The sequence below is a fragment of the Salmo trutta genome, chromosome 15 (genome assembly GCF_901001165.1).
Source record: "Salmo trutta chromosome 15, fSalTru1.1, whole genome shotgun sequence".
In the NCBI taxonomy this organism is placed as follows: Eukaryota; Metazoa; Chordata; class Actinopteri; order Salmoniformes; family Salmonidae; genus Salmo; species Salmo trutta.
The window spans coordinates 37,916,028-37,940,482 of NC_042971.1; the positions used below are offsets into that span (position 1 = coordinate 37,916,028).

The 24,455-nt window shown below is 41.3% G+C and overlaps 1 protein-coding gene across 2 annotated transcripts in view; it reads left to right on the forward strand.

Moving 5' to 3' along the window:
- Positions 1–102: 102 nt before the first annotated feature.
- LOC115148951 (protein POF1B) overlaps positions 103–24,455 on the forward strand; it is a 33,783-nt gene continuing 9,430 nt past the window's right edge. For both annotated transcript variants that reach the window (XM_029691302.1, XM_029691303.1), the window contains exons 1-3: positions 103–691; positions 2,890–3,015; positions 24,054–24,250. In XM_029691302.1, coding sequence (XP_029547162.1) covers positions 344–691; positions 2,890–3,015; positions 24,054–24,250 — 671 coding nt within the window. In that variant the 5' untranslated portion in view covers positions 103–343. The remainder of the gene's footprint in view (positions 692–2,889; positions 3,016–24,053; positions 24,251–24,455) is intronic.

Genomic DNA, 24,455 nt, shown 5'->3' on the forward strand with positions numbered 1-24,455 from the left:
TGTTTGCCTCCCACATGACATTTTCCCGTCCATCTGATTTGAGAACGAGGCACACTATGTCAGCAAGTCATTTGCATAGATCGCCGCCCCCCAATGCTTTAGTTGCGTAGTCTATTATGCAAATCACTTTCTCTTTCAAGGAAGTTTCAGCGTTTCATAGGGACTGGACTTATTTGATTTAGCCTTCACTCTGCAACTATTTTTCATGAAGTAGGCTATTCGATTGTCTTCGATAATAAAGGTCGCATGCGAGCACACATGGTCTAACAAGGACACTTTGTGGATAAACTTGGTAAATAGCCGTTTTCAAAGTTTCTGTCTGGGCGTAATTCTTCGCAGCAAGATGTCTATTCACAATACCTCCACATCATACAGGACCGTCAACGTCTCATCGGACCCGGCCACCACAGTGCTATCCTCGGGCCAATACATCGACGGTTACAGAACTATGAGTGTTTCGCATGCTCCTGTACAGTATGGTATTGATAATGGCTACGAGACCGTGCGCTACCTGATGCCGGTACAGCAGCCGATGCAGCAGCAGCAGATGCAGTACGTACTGGTCAACCAGGCCCCTCAGGTTATGCAGCAAATGGTGTCACCTGTATATTTGCAGAGTATGCAGAGTATGCAGAGGGTCAGCGTGGGTAGTTTGGAAGAATCGGACATCTACCGACAACAAAATGTAGAGGTGAGTTTATTACAACACACTGTATGATGGGGATCGATGGGGTTAATGAACAAATGAGGTTAATGCCTAAAATAGTATGAGTTTAACATTTCTAATATTTGTATATTATTTATTTTAAGAATGTAAAGAACTGTTTACACTTGGGCATAATGTTACTGATGTTCTTTGGGCCTCGTTAGAAAATCCATCCATGTGCAAATAAGAGAACAGTTTGTCAGTGCAGGTCGACATGACAGGTATAATATCATAATCAGCCCAGTGCATTGTCTTTACACCATTCTTTCTTTCTTTGATACTGTACAGAAAAAAGCCACATGCTTGCTTTGTGATAGTGATTTGGCAGTAGGCTAAAGGAACAACAATTTGCTCCAGTATAACCCCGAGGGCTTCATTTGAACAAACCTAATGCAATGGTAAATCTAAGCTTTGGTGGTAGTCCTAGGGTGTGTCAGAAATATTTTGGCTATTTTCACAACCAGAATTATGGGCGCGTAGCTGGTGGTGGCGGGAAACGTCGGTTTTGATGAATAAACAAGTTGAAGGTTTGTAGAGGCTTGGCCCCTCACTGGCCAATCAGAAAGTGCTCCATGGCTAAATATGTGGTTCGTTCAAGTTGTGCATTTATGGTCTTTTATGTATTGCATTGTCATCCACTACAATTTGAATGTTAGTCCAATATAGAGCCTAGTATGTTAAATGGCCTACAGAAACAAAATAACAAAATGTAGGCCTATCCCTAATTTGCTAAATATGTTTAACATATTTTTGAACATTAATTGCATGGCTTCAATATGGAAATATATAGGCCTACTGTAAAATGCATAATGTCTGAGCCATGGACATGCCAAACGTTGTCAATAAGCAAGATTACATTCACTATTAATTAGACCTTGAAAGACAGTGAATAATTCTAATAAAACGTAACAACTTGTTTTAAATAGGCTGTCTAAATACAGTTAGAGGCACCATCATTTCTCCCCGTGGGCATATAATATTAGGCCTAAAAGACAACGTAGACTATGGAGGTTTTTACACACATCACACTTTTCACAGGACCCGGAAAAATATCCTATATAAAGAGAAAGAGGGAATGTCCACTCACCGTTACGACTTCCAAATATATATAACTATAGCATACCATCACTGTCGATATGGCCAGTAGTGACTTTGCCACATAAAAGGTAAACAAACAAACAGGCAAATATAACCTACAAGCGGATTCAGCACCATGGGCAAAAAAGTCTCGCAATTTGACACTTCAGTCCAACAGAGGAAAGTGGAAGAGTTTTTTTTTTTATCAAAATGATAAAGTATTTTTAAATTACTTGATGTTCTTAAACAAGCTTCCTACAGTCACTGACACCATTCATGGAATGGGCATTGCACATAATGAGTCTAAACATTTCAGAGAAGCTGGACAAAAATAATGTCTGTTGACTATTTTGCTGTTTGGGTTATTTTCATAAAACATTGGTGAGGTAGGCCTACATAAGGCTACTGTTTGTGCCTCAGCTGGTAAACTCAATGCCATAACCAATTGCATTTGGCAGGCCTACCCCTAAGACCAGCTTTTGGTCGGTCTTAAATATCTCTGGTTGCGCTCACTGAAATTGGCATATTGGTGCATGTTTTTAAGGACACACCTCATATTTCCGCCTCTCTCACCTCAGCACAAGACCACTGATGTTAGACAGGTAAACTACCGAACCTGTCGCAGGTCTGGAAAATGCAAGTATGCCAGTTGTTACGCAATTTTCAAAATTGCAAACTAACGTATGTTTGACATTTGAGCCTCCTTTATTTCCAGCCTGAAAATGCATCTCTGAGCCTGAGAAAAGCACACAGATGAAAGATGCATACTTTCCTGAATGCTTGTTTTTGCTTGAATCCCACAGGGTACTCCTGTTATGGAGCCACACCTAGTCAAGTTTAAACCAGCCGTCACACCTTATTACAACTAAATAATAAATCAACTTCTTACACCCCTCTGATTCAGCAGCCCCAGTCATCACTCTTATCTGTAGCAGTGTTTCTCGTTGAACTTTCAGTTTCATCATCAAACCAATGCCGCAGAAATACAAGTCTTTTTCCTTCTTAGAAATTTGATGTGTAACACAAATGACATAGTAAGTGCTCCCAGTAATATTCTAGAACCTATACTCTTAATGACCCTGTGCCTGTTTTTTTGCTTCCTTCAGAATTTCAATGGGAAAACTCCTTCTGTCTTCAGCCAGGCGTCTAGCTCCATCAAGAGCCCTGAGCCTGGTGTCGGAGAGGAGGAGGAGGAGGAGGAGGAGGAAGAAGAAGAGGAGGAGGAGGAGGAGGTGAGAGGGACTAAACACACCTGCACACACATCGAATTTACTTGCGTACTGCTCTTCACACAGAGAGACACACACACACACACACACACACATACACCTTCCTACATGCAAACCTCTTTAGTGCACATGAAAGCATCTAATTACACATGCACACACACACCTGCACAGGGCACACACACAAATATGCACTAACACACGCAAGACCTGACATGCACACATTTTATTTTTATTCAAAATATAATTGTAAGGAAACCAGCTGCGATAGGATTGTGAGTTTGCTCAACAAAAAATATGTTGAGTAAACTCACAACAAAAAGTTTGTGTGTGAACATTATGTTGAGCAAACTCTCAATGGCAGCTGGTTGCCTTACAATTGTATGTTGAATCAACATCTTTTGTTTTCACAGTGTGGGTGTACAGCACAGCACTTAAGTCAATTATTCATGCAAGAAGTCATGCAAGCATACTGTAAATAATGCTGAGAGCTAACACACACACACTACAGTCCTGGAATATATTTGCCTGCCTGGACCTTTATTTCTGGAGTCAGGTCTATTGACCGTTTATGACCCTTGACCCTGTTCACAGCTGTTTCTCAAATAACTTTTATGGAACTATGGTAATTACCTAATGGTGCGGTCATTGTATTGAGCATTTAAGCTTGGTCTAGTTTGACCTAGTGGTGGCTTTGGAGCTTTTAACATGCCTTTACTAGAACAATGAGCCAATCACACACACACACCTTTGACTAAAGTTTGGCCTTTTCGATACAGTTGGTTTTATGAATAGAGAACACTAACTGTATTACAGCTGAACTTTGTTCATCAGCGTTGTCCCTAGTCTTATGCAACACTATGCGTGTGGCCAGGTTAGGGTGTGGCATGCCACCCTGTTACCAAGAAGCCTTTGCTGTGATCAGAGGCGGCAGCTCTTTTTGATCAGACCAGAGATGTCATGATAATAGCTGTTGTTCATGTGTGGTGTTGTTATCACCTGGCTTTCATGTCAATTTGCTGGGAGCACATTAACTGACGTATTGCTGTTCAGTATTGTTTTGTCAAATAATCATCACGGCATACTTGGGTCATGTCAAAGTGTGTGTGTGAGTACATGTTAATGTGTAGATTTTATCTGAGCGAGGATATCTTTTTAGCCGCTTGAAGAGGCATACTGAGTGCCTGAGGAGTTATTAGCATATTGTCTTGTTTAAGTCGTTCTAGGTTATTGTCATCTCACTTTGTGTTGTGACATGCCTATGTTGTTCAGGCTTGCATTCAACATATTTTAAGAATGAAATGAAGCATTCATTAATTCCAAGATCAGGACGCTTCAGGGCGTACAGCCATAGACTTAACGTTCTTCACGGATTCAGTTTTCCTTTCTCACTGAATCACATAGAACATATCCATTAATCACTACTGATTGTCAGGTACATTGTATAGGGAGGACTGATCCAGCTTGTTCCTAACCACGCCACACCTATGTGTGTTATTGTATCTGGAAGAGGTGAGGTTGAAAGACAGAATTCTAGGTTTCTTACTTTCTTCACACTTAGGAAAAACCGCAGCACACTAACATGAATGTTAGTTTTCTCCTATAAAGATTTTTGGATTTAAAGTGATGTGTCAAAACAAATTTCAGTCAGCTTTGTTGCCCTGAGGGACTAAGATAATCACTTACCTTCTAATCTTCTGCTTGCATGACTATGGAAAATGTAGGCAAGTTAGTAGACGGCTGTACACACAGGAACTGTCTCTCACCCCCACATTAGATTACTTTGTGCAGGCCTGGTCCTGGCCACTCTGCCGCCCTAGGCGAGGCAAAAATAATTGCAGCCCTTCTAAACCCTGCAAATCCACACTAGTTCCAGTAAGCAAAATGATGTTGAAAAGACGTCTATAATACACATTTTTGTGACGTTGAAGTTAGGTTCATTTTAGTTTCTGAATGTAAGGTTAAAATACTTATTTCCCGGACGTTGAAATTAGGTTCATTATCGGTTCTGAATGAAAGTTGATAAGACGTCAGTTATAGATGTCTATTTATGGACCAAATCAAGGCTGGTCCAGACCGGACCAAATCTGAACCAAACATGGACGTCAATGATTGGTTCAAGGCCAGTCCGGACCACACCAAAAAAAGACAGCCGGACCAGACAGGACCCCCAAAAAATGTCCAAAAGATATTGGGTGTAGCCTACAAATACAAATTCCGATGTTTTGGGTGAAATGAAATGTTGTAATTTTTCCACACTGAATTCTTATACATTTCCATCCAAAAGAGCAATTGTCCAATAACTATGCTTCAAATGTTGATTTCATACATTGTGACAATAATGACACATCATGAGATGGCTGCAAGTGTTCAGATGAGCATGACATTCTCTTTTTCAACCTATTTATTGAATATCTGTTGAATTATCGTCCGATACTGATATAGTGGTAAAAGGCCAATATCGGCGTTCATGAACCGATATATCGGTCAGACTCTGAATGTTTCTATGTCAAACTTGGTTTTTGCATATAGGCAGCAGCCAGTTTAATTGCCATTTGGATCTAGACAGGTTATTTCAGTCTCTGGCCTGTGTTCCCACGATACACGAACAGCCCAGCGATGATAATGACTGGGCTTGGCATTTTATTGGCACACTGCTGCCCTTGATGATGAAAATTGCGAACACAAGGTACATACAGGTAGTTGATTGCTCAATAACTAGTGGTTACAGGCCTGTACACAGTAAAATGGTTTGCTGATCATTTTGGTTTGTGTGTTGTATGTGTTGAGTGATGTGCGTGTGTGCCTGGGTGTGTGTGCGCGAGTTTGTGTATTTGTGTATGACCAAACAGACCTCAATTTTATTTGCATATGTCCTTGTTATTGTTTACCTTATGCCTTCACATTCCTGTGAGGTCCTTTCCAGTGTCAAATGGTCAGACTGTTAGAAAGCTAACACTCCCTCCCACTCTACACAGGCAGTGTCACAATACCCCAAACTCTGCTGTTACAGTGTAACACTGATGCCCTGGTTCATACTCCTGTCCTGACCTACATCAGTATTCACATGGACACACGGGGCCTTTGTGGATAAGTTATTAAAGTCTAGAAGGACTGGACACACTTCCAGGTGGAGCCATCATGATGTATTGCCTTCAAGTTTTAGATTACAGATGTATAGATAAAGGGGATTGCTGTCTCAGATTCTATAAAAAGAATACATGTGTTTGCAGGGATGACATTTTTATTTAGATCAAATTGTATGTGATACAAACCAGATACAAGTGGCTCAGTTGGTAGAGCATGGTGTTTGCAACGCCAGCATGATGTGTGCAACGCCAGGGTTGTGGGTTCGATTCCCACAGGGGGCCAGTGCAAAAAAAAATAATAATAAAATGCATGAAATTGAAATGAAATGTATGTACTCACTACTGTAAGTCGCTCTGGATAAGAGCGTCTGCTAAATGACTAAAAATGTTTAAAAAAATGTAAAAGTGTGCTTTTCACTCTAGATAAATGAGTGTGTCTGGGTTTATAAGGGCTTTCTTAAGAAAATGGAGGAATTTGAAATAGGGTCTGATCAATGATTATAGAATGTCTGTGTAATATCCTACTCCCCCCAGAGAGGGAAAGCTGGTTCAGCTGGATGGGTGTGTACAGTGTAGTAGGGATTTTAAGGGCAATTCCATGCTAGCATAGCATATTAAAACACATGTAACACAAACAATTTTTGAGAAAATCATGATTAAAGTGACCATTTTAGGCCTTTTTTAGAGCTATACAGGCCACATGTAAGACCCAATGATCCGTGAACTGTACATTATACAGACAACACCTCCTAACAGTGTGCTCTAAAATATGGAGCATCGCTACATTCTGAAATACAATTTTACACATGAATGAGAACTCCCTCAGCTGGTGATTTTCCAAATGCGCAATCCTACAGGTTAATGACCTATAATGTCAATTTCTATGTATAAAATGTATAATTTCTTCAGAAGGAGCAGAGAGCCACTCTGGAAATGTGATGTGTTTGAAGAGTATATTGTTCTAAATATAAGCTAAATCAAAAAGTGGCCTTTTGAGGTGTTAATAATCAAATTTAATGTGAAAATGTTATTTCAGAATATAGCCATACATATTTTATAGCACACTGTTAGGAGTATGACACCAAGGTTTTGTCTGTATCATGTACGGTTCTGTCACGATTTTCTAAGACAGAACCCAGAAGCAGACCAGGACAAGGTGAGTAAAATGAAGGTGAATATTTATTGGTAGTCTTGATGTGTAATTTGAATAATCCAGGAGACGGAGCGGCAGCGGAGGTGAGTTGATGAGAGTGAATGGGTTGATCCAATGAAGTCACTGAATCCATCGACGGCCAGGCAAGGGAGTTGAATGTTCTGGGAGAATGACTAGACAGAGTAAACGGGAGTGAGTAACCGGCAACAAGTACAGAATAACAAAACAAACTCAGGGAACATGAGGCTGATACGCTGGCACAACATACTGTTCGTTGCTAACGATCCGGCAGGGAATGGATGTCAGGTCAGGGCTTATGAAGAGGTGATGATCAGGACCAGGTGTGCAGATGGTTGATGAGATGCAGGTGCGGGTAATCAAAAGTTCTCCCGCCTAGCTTCGTCGCCTGGCAACCAGACAGGGTGCGTTCAGGAACCTCAGACAAAAGACTCCAAAACAAAAAACAGTCAGATCAGGCAGAAAACAGACTCAGGAAGCGGGATTCTTGACAGGTTCATGGATCATAGGGCCTTACAGGAGGTCTAAAAGGTGCCTAAAATGGCCACCATCATGATTTTCTCAAAAAGTGGTTTGTGATACAAATGTAAAAAGCATGTTAAGGGCCTCACCAATATCCAATGGTAGAGCGTGGCGCGAAATACAAATACCTTAAAAATGCTATAACTTTAATTTCTCAAACATATTACTATTTTACACCATTTTAAAGACAAGACTCTCGTTAATCTAACCACATTGTCCGATTTCAAAAAGGCTTTACAGCGAAAGCAAAACATTAGATTATGTCAGGAGAGTACCCTGCCAAAAATAAATCACACAGCCATTTTCAAAGCAAGCATATATGTCACAAAAACCAAAACCACAGCTAAATGCAGCACTAACCTTTGGGTGATCTTCATCAGATGACACTCCTATGACATTATGTTATACAATATATGCATGTTTTGTTCAATCAAGTTCATATTTATATCAAAAAACAGCTTTTTACATTAGCATGTGATGTTCAGAACTAGCATACCCACCGCAAACTTCCGGTGAATTTACTAAATTACTCACGATAAACGTTTACAAAAAACATAAGAATTATAGATACAGAACTCCTTTATGCAATCGCGGTGTCAGATTTTAAAATAGCTTTTCGGCGAAAGCACATTTTGCAATATTCTGAGTAGATAGCTCGGCCATCACAGGCTAGCTAATTTCACACCCACCAAGTTTGGTGCTCACCAAACTCAGATTTACTATAAGAGAAATTGGATTAACTTTGCTGTTCTTTGTCAGAATGCACTCCCAGGACTTCTACTTCAACAACAAATGTTGTTTTGGTTCGAAATAATCCATAGTTATTTCCAAAAAGCTCCATTTTGTTTGTGCGTTCAGGTCACTATCCGAAGGGTGACGCGCGGGCGTATTTTGTGACAAAAAAAAAAAGCTAAATATTCCATTACCGTACTTCGAAGCATGTCAAACGCTGTTTAAAATCAATTTTTATGCTATTTTTCTCGTAAAATAGCGATAATATTCCAACCGGGCGACGTTATATTCATTCATAGACTGAAAGAAAAACATGGAGTCGTCTCGTGCACGCGCACTCCAGTGTCATTGTTCCCTGCCTGACCACTCACAAAAACTCCTGCTTTTTTTCGGCCAGAGACTGCAGAGACGTCATTCCACTTTCTGGCGCCTTCTGAGAGCCAATGGAAGCCTTAGAAAATGTCACGTTATAGCAGAGATGCTGTATTTTTGATAGAGATGCCCTAGAAGGAGAACAAATTGTCAGACAGGGCACTTCCTGTATGGAATCTTCCCAGGTTTTGGCCTGCCATATGAGTTCTGTTATACGCACAGACACCATTCAAACAGTTTTTAGAAACTTTAGATTGTTTTCTATCCAACTCTACTAATTATATGCATATTCTAGTTTCTGGGCAGGAGTAGTAACCAGATTAAATCGGGTACGTTTTTTATCCGGCCGTGAAAATACTGCCCCCTATCCCAAACAGGTTAAACATCCTTCCTCCCAATGAAGTGAAAATTGCCAGAACATTCTGTGATACCTAAAAATATCTTTGGACTAAGCTGTTGTGGAATTGCCCTTAAAATTCTTTGACTGGGTTGGGCAATCTCCTAACAGCAATCCTTCAGAGCTGGTTGTTAATTAACTATGATAAGGATAAGCATATTCAGCTCATAATGACATGTTGTCTTGACTCACAGCCAACATCCTAATGATATAGCCCATGTGCATGCAATAAAACATAGTAAGATAAGAATGTCAAATAGAAGGGCTTGTTTGTTTCTGCATTCTTCTAGCACAGTCTGTTTCTGCTTCTCCCTGCTTTCCCACCGTTTCTCCTGCTTTACTATCACTCTCACCCTCCTATACCATTAACCCATAGTTTCCTCTCCTATACCATTTCCTCATAGTGATCACCCTCCCCTATACCATTACCTCATAGAGATCACCCTCTCCTATACCATTACCTCATAGAGATCACCCTCCCCTATACCATTACCTCATAGAGATCACCCTCCCCTATACCATTACCTCATAGAGATCACCCTCTCCTATACCATTACCTCATAGAGATCACCCTCCCCTATACCATTACCTCATAGTGATCACCCTCTCCTATACCATTTCCTCATAGTGATCACCCTCCCCTATACCATTACCTCATAGAGATCACCCTCTCCTATACCATTACCTCATAGAGATCACCCTCCCCTATACCATTACCTCATAGAGATCACCCTCCCCTATACCATTACCTCATAGAGATCACCCTCTCCTATACCATTACCTCATAGTGATCACCCTCCCCTATACCATTACCTCATAGTGATTACCCTCCCCTATACCATTACCTCACAGTGATCACCCTTTCCTATACCATTACTTCATAGTGATCACCCTCTCCTATACGATTACCTCATAGTTGAACTCCCCTTCTCCAATACACATTCTACAGCCTGAGGTCAGCATAACCCCTACACTAGTGCCCTGCTTCACTTGGAGACAGATATACAGTACCAGTGAAAAGTTTGGACACACCTACTCATTTAAGGGTCTTTCTTAATTTTTACTATTTTCTACATTGTAAAATAATAGTGAAGACATCAAAACTATGAAATAACATATATGGAAGCATGTACAGTTGAAGTCGGAAGTTTACATACACTTAGGTTGGAGTCATTAAAATTCGTTTTTCAACCTCTCCACAAATTTCTTGTTAACAAACTATAGTTTTGGCAAGTCGGTCAGTCATTTTGTAATTTTTCTAACAATTGTTTACAGACAGATTATTTCACTTATAATTCACTGTATCACAATTCCAGTGGGTCAGAAGTTTACATACACTAAGTTGACTGTGCCTTTAAACAGTTTGGGAAATTCCAGAAAATTATGTCATGGCTTTAGAATCTTCTGATAGGCTAATTGCCATAATTTGAGTCAATTGGAGGTGTACCTGTGGATGTATTTCAAGGCCTACCTTCAAACTCAGTGCCTCTTTGCTTGACATCATGGGGGGGGGGGGAAATTGTAGACCTCCACAAGTCTGGTTCGTCCTTGGGAGCAATTTCCAAACGCCTGAAGGTACCACATTCATCTGATCAAACAATAGCACGCAAGTATAAACACCATGGGACCACACAGCCGTCATACCACTCAGGAAGGAGACGCGTTCTGAGATAAATGTACTTTGGTGCAAAAAATGCAAATAAATCCCAGAACAACAGCAAAGGAATTTGTGAAGATGCTGGAGGAAACGGGTACAAAAGTATCTATATCCACAGTAAAACGAGACCTATATTAACATAACCTGAAAGGCCACTCAGCAAGGAAGAAGCCACTGCTCCAAAACCACCATAAAAAAGCCAGACTGTTGTTTGCAACTGCACATGGGGACAGAGATCGTACTTTTTGGAGAAATGTCCTCTGATCTGATGAAACAAAAATAGAACTGCTTGGCCATAATGACCATTGTTATGTTTGGAGGAAAAAGGGGGAGGTTTGCAAGCCAAAGAAAACGTGAAGCATGGGGGTGGCAGCATCATGTTGTGGGGGTGCTTTGCTGCAGGAGGAACTGGTGCACTTCACAAAATAGAAGGCATCATGAGGATGGAAAATTATGTGGATATATTGAAGCAACATCTCAAGACATCAGTCAGGAAGTTAAAGCTTGGTCGCAAATGGGTCTTCCAAATGGACAATGACCCCAAGCATATTTCCAAAGTTGTGGCAAAATGGCTTAAGGACAACAAAGTCAAGGTATTGGAGTGGCCATCACAAAGCCCTGACCTCAAGCCTATAGAAAATGTGTGGGCTGAACTGAAAAAGCGTGTGTGAGCAAGGAGGCCTACACCCTGACTCAGTTACACCAGCTCTGTCAGGAGGAATGGGCCACAATTAACCCAACTTATTGTGGGAAGCTTGTGGAAGGCTACCCGAAACGTTTGACCCAAATTAAACAATTTAAAGGCAATGCTACCAAATACTAATTGAGTGTATGTAAACTTCTGACCCACTGGGAATGTGATGAAAGAAATAAAAGCTGAAATAAATAATTCTTTCTACTATTATTCTGACATTTCACATTCTTAAAAAAAAGTGGGGATCCTAACTGACCTAAGACAGGGAATTTTTACTAGTATTAAATGTCAGTAATTGTGAAAAACTGAGTTTCAATGTATTTGGCTAAGGTGTATGTAAACTTCCGAATTCAACTGTAGTAACCAAACAAGTGTTAAACAAATCAAAATATATTTTACATTTTAGATTCTTCAAAGTAGCCACCCTTTGCCTTGATGACAGCTTTGCACACTCTTGGCATTCTCTCAACCAGCTTCTCCTGGAATTTTTTTCCAACAGTCTTGAAGGAGTTCCCACATATACTGAGCACTTGTTGGCTGCATTTCCTTCACTCTGCGGTCCAACTCATCCCAAAACATCTCAATTGAGTTGAGGTTGGGTGATTGTGGAGGCCAGGTCATCTGATGTAGCACTCCATCACTCTTCTTGGTGAGAGGCACACCTGTTAACTTCTATGGGCTACGTGCCACCCGCGGTACACACTATCAACAGCCAGTGAAAAATCAGAGCGCCAGATTCGAAAACAACAAAATGTCATAATTCAAATTTCTCAAACATACAACTATTTTACACCATTTTATAGATAAACATCTCCTTAATCCAACCACGTTATCCGATTTCAAAAAAAGATTTACGGCGAAAGCATAAAGTTAGATTATGTTAGGACAGTACATAGACAAAAAATTACACACAGCCATTTTCAATGCAAGGACAAGCGTCACCAAAAGCAGAAAACCAGCTACAATTATGTACTAACCTTTGACAATCTTCATCAGATGACACTCCTCGGACATTATGTTAGACAATACATGCATTTTTTGTTCTATCAAGTTCATATTTATATCCAAAAACCCCATTTTACATTGGCGCGTGACGTTCAGAAAATGTATTTCCCCCAAAACTGCCGGTGAATCAGCACAACAATTTACAAAAATACTCATTATAAACGTTGCTAAAATATTAAACTGTTATTCAAAGAATTATAGATTAACATCTCCTGAATGCATCACGCATTGACAGATTTCAAAATAACTTTACTGGGAAAGCACACTTTGCAATAATCTGAGTACTGCGATCAGAAAAATACATCAGGCAATTACAGATACCCGCCATTTTGGAGTCATCTAAATGCATAAATAGCATTAGAAATATTCACTTACCTTTAATAATCTTCATCAGAAGGCACTTCCAGGAATCCCAGGTCCACAATAAATGTTGTTTTGTTTGATAAAATTCATCATTTATGTCCAAATAACTCCATGTTGTTTGCGCGTTCAGTAAGCTACTCAAAATGTAGGACGCGCGAGGAAAATGTCACAAAGTCAAAAAAAGTTATATTTACGTTCGTTCAAACATGTCAAACGTTGTATAGCATCAATCTTTAGGGCCACTTTAACGTGAAACTTCAGTAATATTCCAACCGGACGATTCCATTGTCTTGAAAAACGTTTTGGAACACAGCTAACTCACGTGAATGCGCGCCAATGAACTGATGTCCTTCCCTGGGTCTACAACTTCCCCACCTTCTCGTTCGGTCTCTGTTCACCATAGACGCCTCAAACAACTTTCTAAAGACTGTTGACATTTAGTGGAAGCCTTAGGAAGTGCAAAATGAACCCTAACTCACTGTGTGTTAGATAGGCAATCACTTGAAAAAACTACAGGCACCAGATTTTCATTTCCTGGTTGTATTTTTCTCAGGTTTTTGCCTGCCATATGAGTTCTGTTATACTCACAGACACCATTCAAACAGTTTTAGAAACTTCAGAGTGTTTTCTATCCAAATCTACTAATATGCATATTCTAGTTTCTGGGCCAGAGTAGTAACCTGTTTAAATTGGGTACGTTTTTCATCCGGCCGTGAAAATACTGCCCCCTAGCCCAGACAGGTTAATTGAAATGCATTCCAGGTGACTATCTCATGAAGCTGGTTGAGAGAATGCCAAGAGTGTGCAAAGCTGTCATCAAGGCAAAGGGTGGCAACTTAATTTAACACTTTTTTGGTTACTACATGATTCCATATGTGTTATTTCATAGTTTTGATGTCTTCACTATTATTCTACAATGTATAAAATAGTAAATATAAAGAAAAACCCTTGAATGAGTAAGTGTGTCCAAACATTTGACTGGTACTATAGGTTTAACTATATGGAAACAGATACAAATGTAGGATCTTAATTTAAGCCAGTTTGCTACAGCTGAAAAATGATCCTGCAGTAACAGGAAATGTGAATTATTATGTGGATTATATGGACATTTTCCGTAAGGGATAATCAAGTCTGACATTTCAAAGTGGAAATTACAAAGTTCAGAAGCCTTTTTAAACCTCAAATACACTACATGTATAATCAAGCATTGCATGAAAGTTCTTCTGCAACAGGGTTATCAAATTAAATTTTTTAGGTTTGACTCAAAGGGTATCTTGACCTTACAGTCTGGTAACCTATGTGTATTTGTATAGATATAGAAAAGTTTCACTCAGGGTATAGCTAACCTCACCATTGTGCTTGAACTTAGTTATGCATGCCCAGTTCAGTTGTATCCATATAAGTTAAACTCCGTGCTATGGAGGGGCAGCAGCATAAAGTGTTTACAGAGCCTATTGCTTCTTGCCTCAGGTGTTGCTCTGCTCTCCAAACCGGTTGAGTGGCAGCCAGCTTCAGGGCCAAGCCTATCACCATAACCTTTACCAACTACCTCTCTTTCACTGGAAGAATCCCTGGAATGTTTCCATATCAGACACACCCAACCAGGAGCCAGGCAAGGTTCAAGGACACTATCCCTCCACACGGGTGATTACACCCAAAACACAGCAGTGCAGGCAGGAGCGAGTAAGCCAAACTATCACTTATTTCTACACATTAAAAAGCCCCTTATTAATAACCCCTTGTCGCTCATCACATAGTACAGTGCATGTCATAATCATATATTTTATTTATTTATTCTTTATTTAACAAGGCAAGTCAGTTAAGAACAAATTCTTATTCACAATGACGGCGTACCCCGGCCAAACCCTAACCCAGACGACGCTGGGACAATTGTGTGCCGCCCTATGGGACTCCCAATCACAGCCGGTTGTGATACAGCCTGGAATTGAACCAGGGTCTGTAGTGATGCCTCTAGCACTGAGATGCAGTTCCTTAGACCGCTGCGCCACTCAGAAGCCCAAAGGTTAGCGCCCAACATGGCGCTAATATCTGAGATGTTATGACAGAAAGGGTAGGGGAGAGAGAAGGTGAAATAGAGGGCGACTGTTTTTTTAGATTATTACAGTATTATAGAGCAGTGAGGAGGAGCTCCGTGGACCTTTTCTGTCCGGAAGTAATTTCGCCATTCATTGTAGCCATTGGCGCTCTATAGAGTTGCTATTTTCTCATGTTTTCGTGTCAATTAACTTGTGACATTCCTTGATTACTCATTGTACTAATGAAGTCAGATTTAATCAACAAATACGATAGTCAGTTTAAAAATGGCTAAGGGTACACAAGAATGTGTACATATCTGGCTGTGTTGGCTAAATCACTACATATCCCATCGGACCAAGCGGGGAGAGGCTGCCCGTTTTCACAGTTCCAAGACCTGTCAGAAACGTCCAGCTGACCCTACGCCAATGATGCTGGTGGATCCCAAAACTGAATTTGGATCCACGTTAAGTAGCAATGATATTCTTCGCCACCTTTGTCTTTCGACACTAGAAAGAGCTTGAACCAATCATGACTATTCAACAAAACAAATCATTTTCAAGTTTCTTTCCAGCAAATGTCTTAGTTATATGATTGAATAACTAGCAAAGGGGTTATGAAGTTGAGGGTGCAGTTTTTATGACGCTTGGCAATGTGGGACGAAAACTATCATTGTTCAGCTGGGAGAAAACGGGGGAAACAAGCTCGGGACAGGATATAGGTTTTTATGCCCTAATATCAGGAGCTGGCGTTTGATTAAACAATTCAGAGACTGAAACAAATACATCAGATGACAAATATTTAAGTAGAGCGACTCGATATACAAATCCTGAAATCAGCTGTAACTGTTAATAGTAAAACAAAGCTTAAAACGATGTTTCAGTGAACCTGAATCCAGAAAATTGCAAAGCAAATTCTCCAGTGTTAAATCAACACTGACCATGTTCAATTTAACCCTGGGCCGGTGTCTATACGGGTCCACACTTTTGAGTGTTAAATTAACAGTGTGCTTTGTGCTGACACTGTTACACTTTGTCAATGTTAGGAAATGAACACTTTCAGTGTTATGCAATAACACCTCATATAGTATTTTTAATATTGAATTGAACCCCCTTGCTTACACCAAGAGGTTCATATCTCTTGACAAGGTTGGGTAATGGACATTTACAAAAATATTTACAGCTCTTTATTGCCACATGCTCTTATGTAAGCGCTTATACTGTAAATACTTTAGAACTGGCAGCAGACATGATACAACTTTAATGAATATAACCATAGACCACTTAAACTGGTACAACACTTCTTGAAAGTCACACCCCCACTAAGCCACTCCCCCAATATAATTTCCCAGTGTGCCTTGCCAATTTGAGTGAATTGTACAGTTACAACCCTTGACTGTGTTTATTAGTGACAGACACATAATTGTTGAATTCGTTCATTTTCATTTCTGTGGACTTCAAAAAGTGAGTTTCTACTGTAGGCAAATGTTATATATACACACAGTTCCAGTAAAAAATTCAGACACACATATTCATTCAAGTGTTTCTCTTTATGTTTACTATTTTCTACATTGTAGAATAATAGTGAAGACATCAAAACTATGAAATAGCACATATGGAATTATGTAGTAACCAAAAAAGTGTTAAACAAATCAAAATGTATTTTAGATTTTAGATTCTTCAAAGTAGCCACCCTTTGCCTTAATGACAGCTTTGCATTCTCTCAACCAGCTTCATGGGGTAGTCACCTGGAATGCTTTTCCAAAAGTCTGGAAGGAGTTCCCACATATGCTGAACACTTGTTGGCTGCTTTTCCTTCACTCTGCGGTCCAACTCACCCCAAACCATCTCAATTGGGTTGAGGTCGTGTGATTGTGGAGGCCAGGTCATCTGATGCAGCACTCCATCACTCCCCTTCTTGGTCAAATAACACTTACACAGCCTGGAGGTGTGTTTTGAGTCATTGTCTTGTTGAAAAACAAATGATAGTCACACTAAGCACAAACCGGATGGGATGGCGTATCGCTGCAGAATGCTGTCTTAGCCATGTTGGTTAAGTGTGCCTTGAATTCTAAATAAATCACTGACAGTGTCACCAGCAAAGCACCCCCATACCATCACACCTCCTCCTCCATGCTTCATGGTGGGAACCCAAAATGCGGAGATCATCCGTTCACCTACTCTGCGTCTCACAAAGACACGGTGGTTGGAACCAAAATTCTCAAATTTGGACTAATCGGACCAAAGGACAGATTTCCACCGGTCTAATGTCCATTGCTTGTGTTTCTTGGCCAAAGCAAGTCTCTTCTTATTGGTGTCCTTTAGTAGTGGTTTCTTTGCAGAAATTCGACCATGAAGGCCTGATTCACGTACTCCTCTGAACAGTTGATGTTGAGCTGTGTCTGTAACTTGAACTCTGTGAGGTGCAGTTAATTGCCAATTTCTGAGGCTGGTAACTCTAATGAACTTATCCTCTGCAGCAGAGGTAACTCTGGGTCTTCCTTTCCTGTGGCTGTCCTCATGAGATCCAGTTTCGTCAAAGCGCTTGATGGTTTTTGTGACTGCATTTGAAGAAACGTTCAAGGTTCTTGACATTTTCTGCATTGACTGACCTTTATGTCTTAAAGTAATGATGGACTGTCGTTTCTATTTGCTTATTTGAGCTGTTCTTGCCATAATATGGACTTCTATCTTCTGTATACCACCCCTACCTTGTCACAACACAACTGATTGGCTCAAACGCATTAAAAAGGAAATAAGTTCCACAAATTAACGCTTAACAAGGAACACCTGTTAATTGAAATGCCTTCCAGATGACTACCTCGTGAAGCTGGTTGAGAGAATGCCAAGAGTGTGCAAAGCTGTCATCAAGGCAAAAGGTGGCTACTTTGAAGAATTTTGTAATACTTTTTTGGTTACTACATGATCCATATGTGTTATTTCATAGTTTTGATGTCTTCACTATTATTCTACAATATAGAAAAACGTTTTTAAATAAAGAAAAACCCTGAAATGAGTAGGTGTGTCCAAACTTTTGACTGGTACTGTGTGTATGTGTGTATATACAGTTGAAGTCGGAAGTTTACATACACCTTAGCCAAATACATTTAAACTCAGTTTTTCACAATTCCTGACATTTAATTCTTGTAAAAATTCCCTGTCTTAGGTCAGTTAGGATCACCACTTCATTTTAAGAATGTGAAATGTCAGAATAATAGTAGAGACAATGATTTATTTCAGCTTTTATTTCTTTCATCACATTCCCAATTGGTCAGAAGTTTACATACCCCCAACTAGTATTTGGTAGCATTGCCTTTAAATTGTTTAACTTGGGTAAAACATTTCGGGTAGCCTTCCACAACTGTGTGTGTATATATAGGTGCATGAACCATAAACAATTAAGGAGCATGCACCTATGGAACGGTCATTAAGACACTAACAGCTTACAGAAGGTAGGCAATTAAGGTCACAGTTATGAAAACTTAGGATAGTAAAGATGCCTTTCGACTGATTCTGAAAACACCAGAAGAAAGATGCCCAGGGTCCCTGCTCATCTGCGTGAACGTGCCTTAGGCATGCTGCAAGGAAGCATGAGGACTGCAGATGTGGCCAGGGCAATAAATTGCAATGTCCGTACTGTGAGACGCCTAAGACAGCGCTACAGGGAGACAGGATGGACAGCTGATCGCCCTCGCAGTGGCAGACCACGTGTAACAACACCTGCACAGGATCGGTACATCCAAACATCACACCTGAGGGACAGGTACAGGATGGCAACAACAACTGCCCAAGTTACACCAGGAACGCACAATCCCTCCATCAGTGCTCAGACTGTCCGCAATAGGCTGAGAGAGGCTGGACTGAGGGCTTGTAGGCCTGTTGTAAGGCAGGTCCTCACCAGACATCACCGGCAACAACGTCGCCTATCGGCACAAACCCACCATCGCTGGACCAGACAGGACTGGCAAAAAGTGCTCTTCACTGATGAGTCGCGGTTTTGTCTCACCAGGGGTGATGGTCGGATTCATGTTTATCGTTGAAGGAATGAGCGTTACACCGAGGCCTGTACTCTGGAGCGGGATCGATTTGGAGATGGAGGGTCCGTCATGGTCTGGGGCGGTGTGTCACAGCATCATCGGACTGAGCTTGTTGTCATTGCAGGCAATCTCAACGCTGTGCGTTACAGGGAAGACATCCTCCTCCCTCATGTGGTACCCTTCCTGCAGGCTCATCCTAACATGACCCTCCAGCATGACAATGCCACCAGCAATATTGCTCGTTCTGTGCATGATTAACTGCAAGACAGGAATGTCAGTGTTCTGCCATGGCCAGCGAAGAGCCCGGATCGCAATCCCATTGAGCACGTCTGGGACCTGTTGGATCAGAGGGTGAGGGCTAGAGCCATTCCCCCCAGAAATGTCCGGGAACTTGCAGGTGCCTTGGTGGAAGAGTGGGGTAACTTCTCACAGCAAGAACTGTGAGAGGAGGAGATGCACTGCAGTACTTAATGCAGCTGGTGGCCACACCAGATACTGACTGTTACTTTTGATTTTGACCCCCCTTTGTTCAGGGACACATTATTCAATTTCTGTTAGTCACATGTCTGTGGAACTTGTTCAATTTATGACTCAGTTATGTTCATACAAATATTTACAGCTGTTAAGTTTGCTGAAAATAAACGCAGTTGACAGTGAGAGGACGTTTCTTTTTTTGCTGAGTTTATATATATATATATAACTGTTTACTACAAAACGTTACATATTTCATAATGCCGTGCTTTGATTGCCATGTTTTACCACAACACAGTGGTGTTAGGGACATACAGGTTTACAGTCCACATCAGGCCTTCAAGTCACATTATGCTGGCTTGCAAAGTGACATATAATTCCTATTGGAATCCAGCCAGAGTTAGGACATGCAACCGTTGGGATTTTTATACACTGGCAACCTGCATTCAGAATAAATGTCAGGGTTAGGAACGTTGATAATGGACTACCTAAAAAACATTTCAGTAAAAGGTGAAATAAATCTAAGGGTGAGCGATAATTACCCCATTCTTATTTGCACTCAAACATATCAGTGTGTGTGCGTGCTTTAAGTGTGAACAGAAACCTAACCAGCTGAAAACCATAGCTTCCTATTGGCTCAGTCTCCCCTTTGGAATCTGGCCTGACTGGCTGCTGTGCGGCTCCACCACACCTACCATGGTTTGAAATTTGATATGGAGGAAGAAATCAGACAGAGAACACTATCTTCTCTCAGTCTACTGTCAGTGAAACCAGGTGAAACCAAACTCTGATCAGATCAGGCCAAAAACATAAACATCCGATTTCTAGATTTGTGAATTAGCCAAGATATTACATCAAGGGATATCTGAGACTCTTTCTACAGCCCATTCTTTTTCTCTGACATTTTCAACGTAATTTGTAATTCAAAAAAATATATATATTTAACCAGGTAGGCTAGTTGAGAACAAGTTCTCATTTACAACTGCGACCTGGCCAAGATAAAGCAAAGCAGTGCGACACAAACAACAACACAGAGTTACACATGGAATAAACAAACATACAGTAAAATAATCCAATAGAGAAAGTCTATATACAGTGTGTGCAAATGAGGTAGGATAAGGGGGGTGAGGCAATAAATAGGCCATAGTAGCGAAATTATTACAGTATGGCAAATTAAACACTTGGGTGATAGATGTGCAGAAGATGAGTGTGCAAGTAGCGATGCTGGGGTGCAAAGGAGCAAAATAAATAACATAAATAACAATATGGTGATGAGGTAGTTGGATGGGATATTTACAGATGGGCTATGTACAGGTGCAGTGATCTGTGAGCTGCGCTGACAGCTGGTGCTTAAAGCTAGTGAGGGAGATATGAGTCTCCAGCTTCAGGGATTTTTGCAGTTCGTTCCAGTCATTGGCAGCAGAGAACTGAAAGGAAAGGTGGCCGAATGAGGAATTGGCTTTGGGGGTGACCAGTGAAATATACCTGCTGGAGCGCGTGCTGTGGGTGGGTGCTGCTATGGTGAGCAGTGAGCTGAGATAAGGCAGGGCTTTATCTAGCAACGACTTATAGATGACCTGGAGCCAGTGGGTTTGGCGACGGATATGAAGCGAGGGCCAGCCAACGAGAGCGTACAGGTCGCAGTGGTGGGTAGTATATGGGGCTTTGGTGACAAAACGGATGGCACTGTGATAGACTGCATCCAATTTGCTGAGTAGAGCGTTGGAGGCTATTTTGAAAATGACATCGCCGAAGTCAAGGATTGGTAGCATAGTCAGTTTTACTAGGGTAGGTTTGGCAGCATGAGTGAAGGATGCTTTGTTGTGAAATAGGAAGCCGATTCTAGATTTAATTTTGGAATGGAGATGCTTAATGTGAGTCTGGAAGGAGAGTTTACAGTCTAACCAGACACCCAGGTATTTGTAGTTGTCCATATACTCTAAGTCAGAACTGTCCAGAGTAGTGATGCTGGACAGGTGGGTAGGTGTGGGCAGCGATCGGTTGAAGAGCATGCATTTAGTTTTGTTTGCATTTAAGAGCAGTTGGAGGCCACGGAAGGAGAGTTGTATGGCATTGAAGCTCGTCTGGAGGTTAGTTAACACAGTGTCCAAAGAAGGGCCAGAAATATACAGAATGGTGTTGTCTGCGTAGAGGTGGATCAGAGAATCACCAGCAGCAAGAGCGATATCATTGATGTATACAGAGAAAAGACTCGGCCCGAGAATTGAGCCCTATGGCACCCCCATAGAGACTGCCAGAGGTTCGGACAACAGGCCATCCGATTTGACACACTGAACTCTGTCTGAGAAGTAGTTGATGAACCAGGCGAGGCAATCATTTGAGAAACCAAGGCTGTTGAGTCTGCCGATAAGAATGTGGTGATTGACAGAGTCAAAAGCCTTGGCCAGGTCGATGAATACAGCTGCACAGTATTGTCTCTTATCGATGGCGGTTATGTTATCGTTTAGGACCTTGAGCGTGGCTGAGGTGCACTCATGACCAGATCGGAAACCATATTGCATAGCGGAGAAGGTACGGTGGGATTCGAAATGGTCGGTGATCTGTTTGTTAACTTGGCTTTCGAAGACCTTAGAAAGCCAGGGTAGGATAGATATAGGTCTTTAGCAGTTTGGGTCTAGAGTGTCTCCCCCTTTGAAGAGGGGGATGACCGCGGCAGCTATTAAGCTATTGCCTACAATAGACGGGCCCTATCTATTGATTGTCCTGATATAGGACAGCCAGCCATTATGAGGCACCAGGATCCAGTCGCTGAACCAACCCTATCTCTGAGTGGATGAAGCGGAAACTGAGCCAGTGTTGTGAGAGCATGATGGTTCTGCCTGTACTGACCTGTAAAATGTAGGGGCGGCGGCTCATTCTAATATTTTGCGGTGTGGTTTGCTCACAGCTCTTTTTGTGCAACTGTGAGCGAGAGAGTCATTCCAGTTGATCTAATCTGTTGTGTTTTGTCTTTACATGTTAAATATGACTGGGGTTAGTTATGGTGTCTTTTGAAAGACGCCTTTAATAAGGCCTTGTGTCAGTTGAGGACTGTTGACAAAATCAGTGCTTGTTAATTCTCTAGCCCTGGACGCCCAACTGTTCCAGGGCTACCAACTGTTCCAGGGCTAGCACACCTCATTCAACTTTTGATATGGCTACCTGAAGAAAAACCCTGTATGTTTCTTCAAAATGTTCTTTGTAGAACCTTTGAGATTAAGAACGGTTCTTTATAGAACCATTCTCGATAATGGTTCTATGAAGAACCATAAAAAAAGGGTTATAGCACAAAAAGGGTCATGGCTAGAAGGGATACAGCTATTGTCAAATTAGCGTAAATGTTTATTAGAGGCTAGAGCCCTGCACGGGCATGAATTTTAAGGTTGAGCCCTACCCATTCCCGTGACGTTCAGGCCCTACCCAACCCAGGCCTAATTGCTTCTGCCAAATTTAAGGCCCTGCCCGAAACCCGAAATCAGAAAACTTCCTCCGTTAGTAAATCCGTTAACTGCTCCTCTCTGTCTCACTCGATCGCTCCCTGCGCACGGTCAGCTCGCTCTGCATGCACTCTGCTCATGGCTGCTCCTAGTCTGTGTACTATTAATATGATTCCAATGGAGTTTCCCATCTCCTCAAAAGTATCTCTGGCTCTGCTCAACGACCAGAGACATGAGAGAGCAGTAAGCTACTTTTGGTCACTCTAAGCAAATGGCTCAGCTTCAAAATGTTAGTGATCAATTTAGTGATACCCGAGCACTACCCGTACCCTAGTTACTGATGAAAAACAGGCTATACCCGTTCCTAACCCGATGTATAACGTCGGGGCCCGTCGAGCTCGGGTCGGGTAGCAGAGCTCTGTTAGAGGCCTTCCTCTTGGCCACAGAGACAACATTTTGCGGTTTTAAAGCCTGCAATTCTACATAGTTTGGGGGCGGAAAGAACATTTTAAAGATAGTTTCCTGCAATTCTATTCATTTTGTCATCGGGCTGAGAGAATAATTGCATTTTCAAAGCTAATTTCCTGCAATTCTACACAGTTTTCCATTGAGCTGAGAGAAAATGTGCCATTCTACACATTTTGCAGTGGCTCATGCCGTGTTCTTATGCGACCTGAGTGACTTAAACATTATAGCAACATCAATTGCGGCCCCATGCCATGCCATTTTTTGCATTTTAGATTCACCCTGACTGTCTAGTTTTTATTTTGGTGAGTCGTAGTTCCCCAAAATGTACTTATTAAATAATATATTGTTCCATTATCTTTTTTACATACTTTATATCTAGTTTTAGTAATTTAAGTTTACACTGAAAACGTTTTACCATACCGAAAATGATATGATTCATTTTGTATTTTTGGGGCAAGGAACAGTTGCATGTGTTGTGTTGTATTGTAGGAAACCGACTGTTGGGTAATTGATTCAATGATTGTAGATTGTCTCTCTCTTTTGCTCGTGGTTGATTGATGTGCAAGATTGAACTTTTTCCCTCTCTTTTTCCTCAGGAGGTAGAAGAGGAGAGTGTGGAAGAGAGGGTGATAGAGAACGTGTCTCAGGTGAAGATGAAGTGCAAGGTGAGGGAGGTACAACCAGTGGTGAAGATGGACACCCGTTTCTTTGGAGAGCTGCTGGCGGAGGTTTATAGGAAGAACTGTGACATCCACACGTGCATCTCAGAACACGTGGCCAAGATACGCGGACGGTGGGTTTAGCTTTTTTCAACATAAAGTCTTATTAATGTGTAGGGCTTATAGCTTTGTTATAGCTTGGTTTTTCCTCCAGCAATAACCATAAAACATAACATACTAAGAAAAACAATAAGGAAGCAAGACAGAAACCAAAGGGAGAAAGAACTGTAACTCTATCTCCTTCTAAACTGTAGGGGTAGTTTTGGGTGCTGGTTGAGT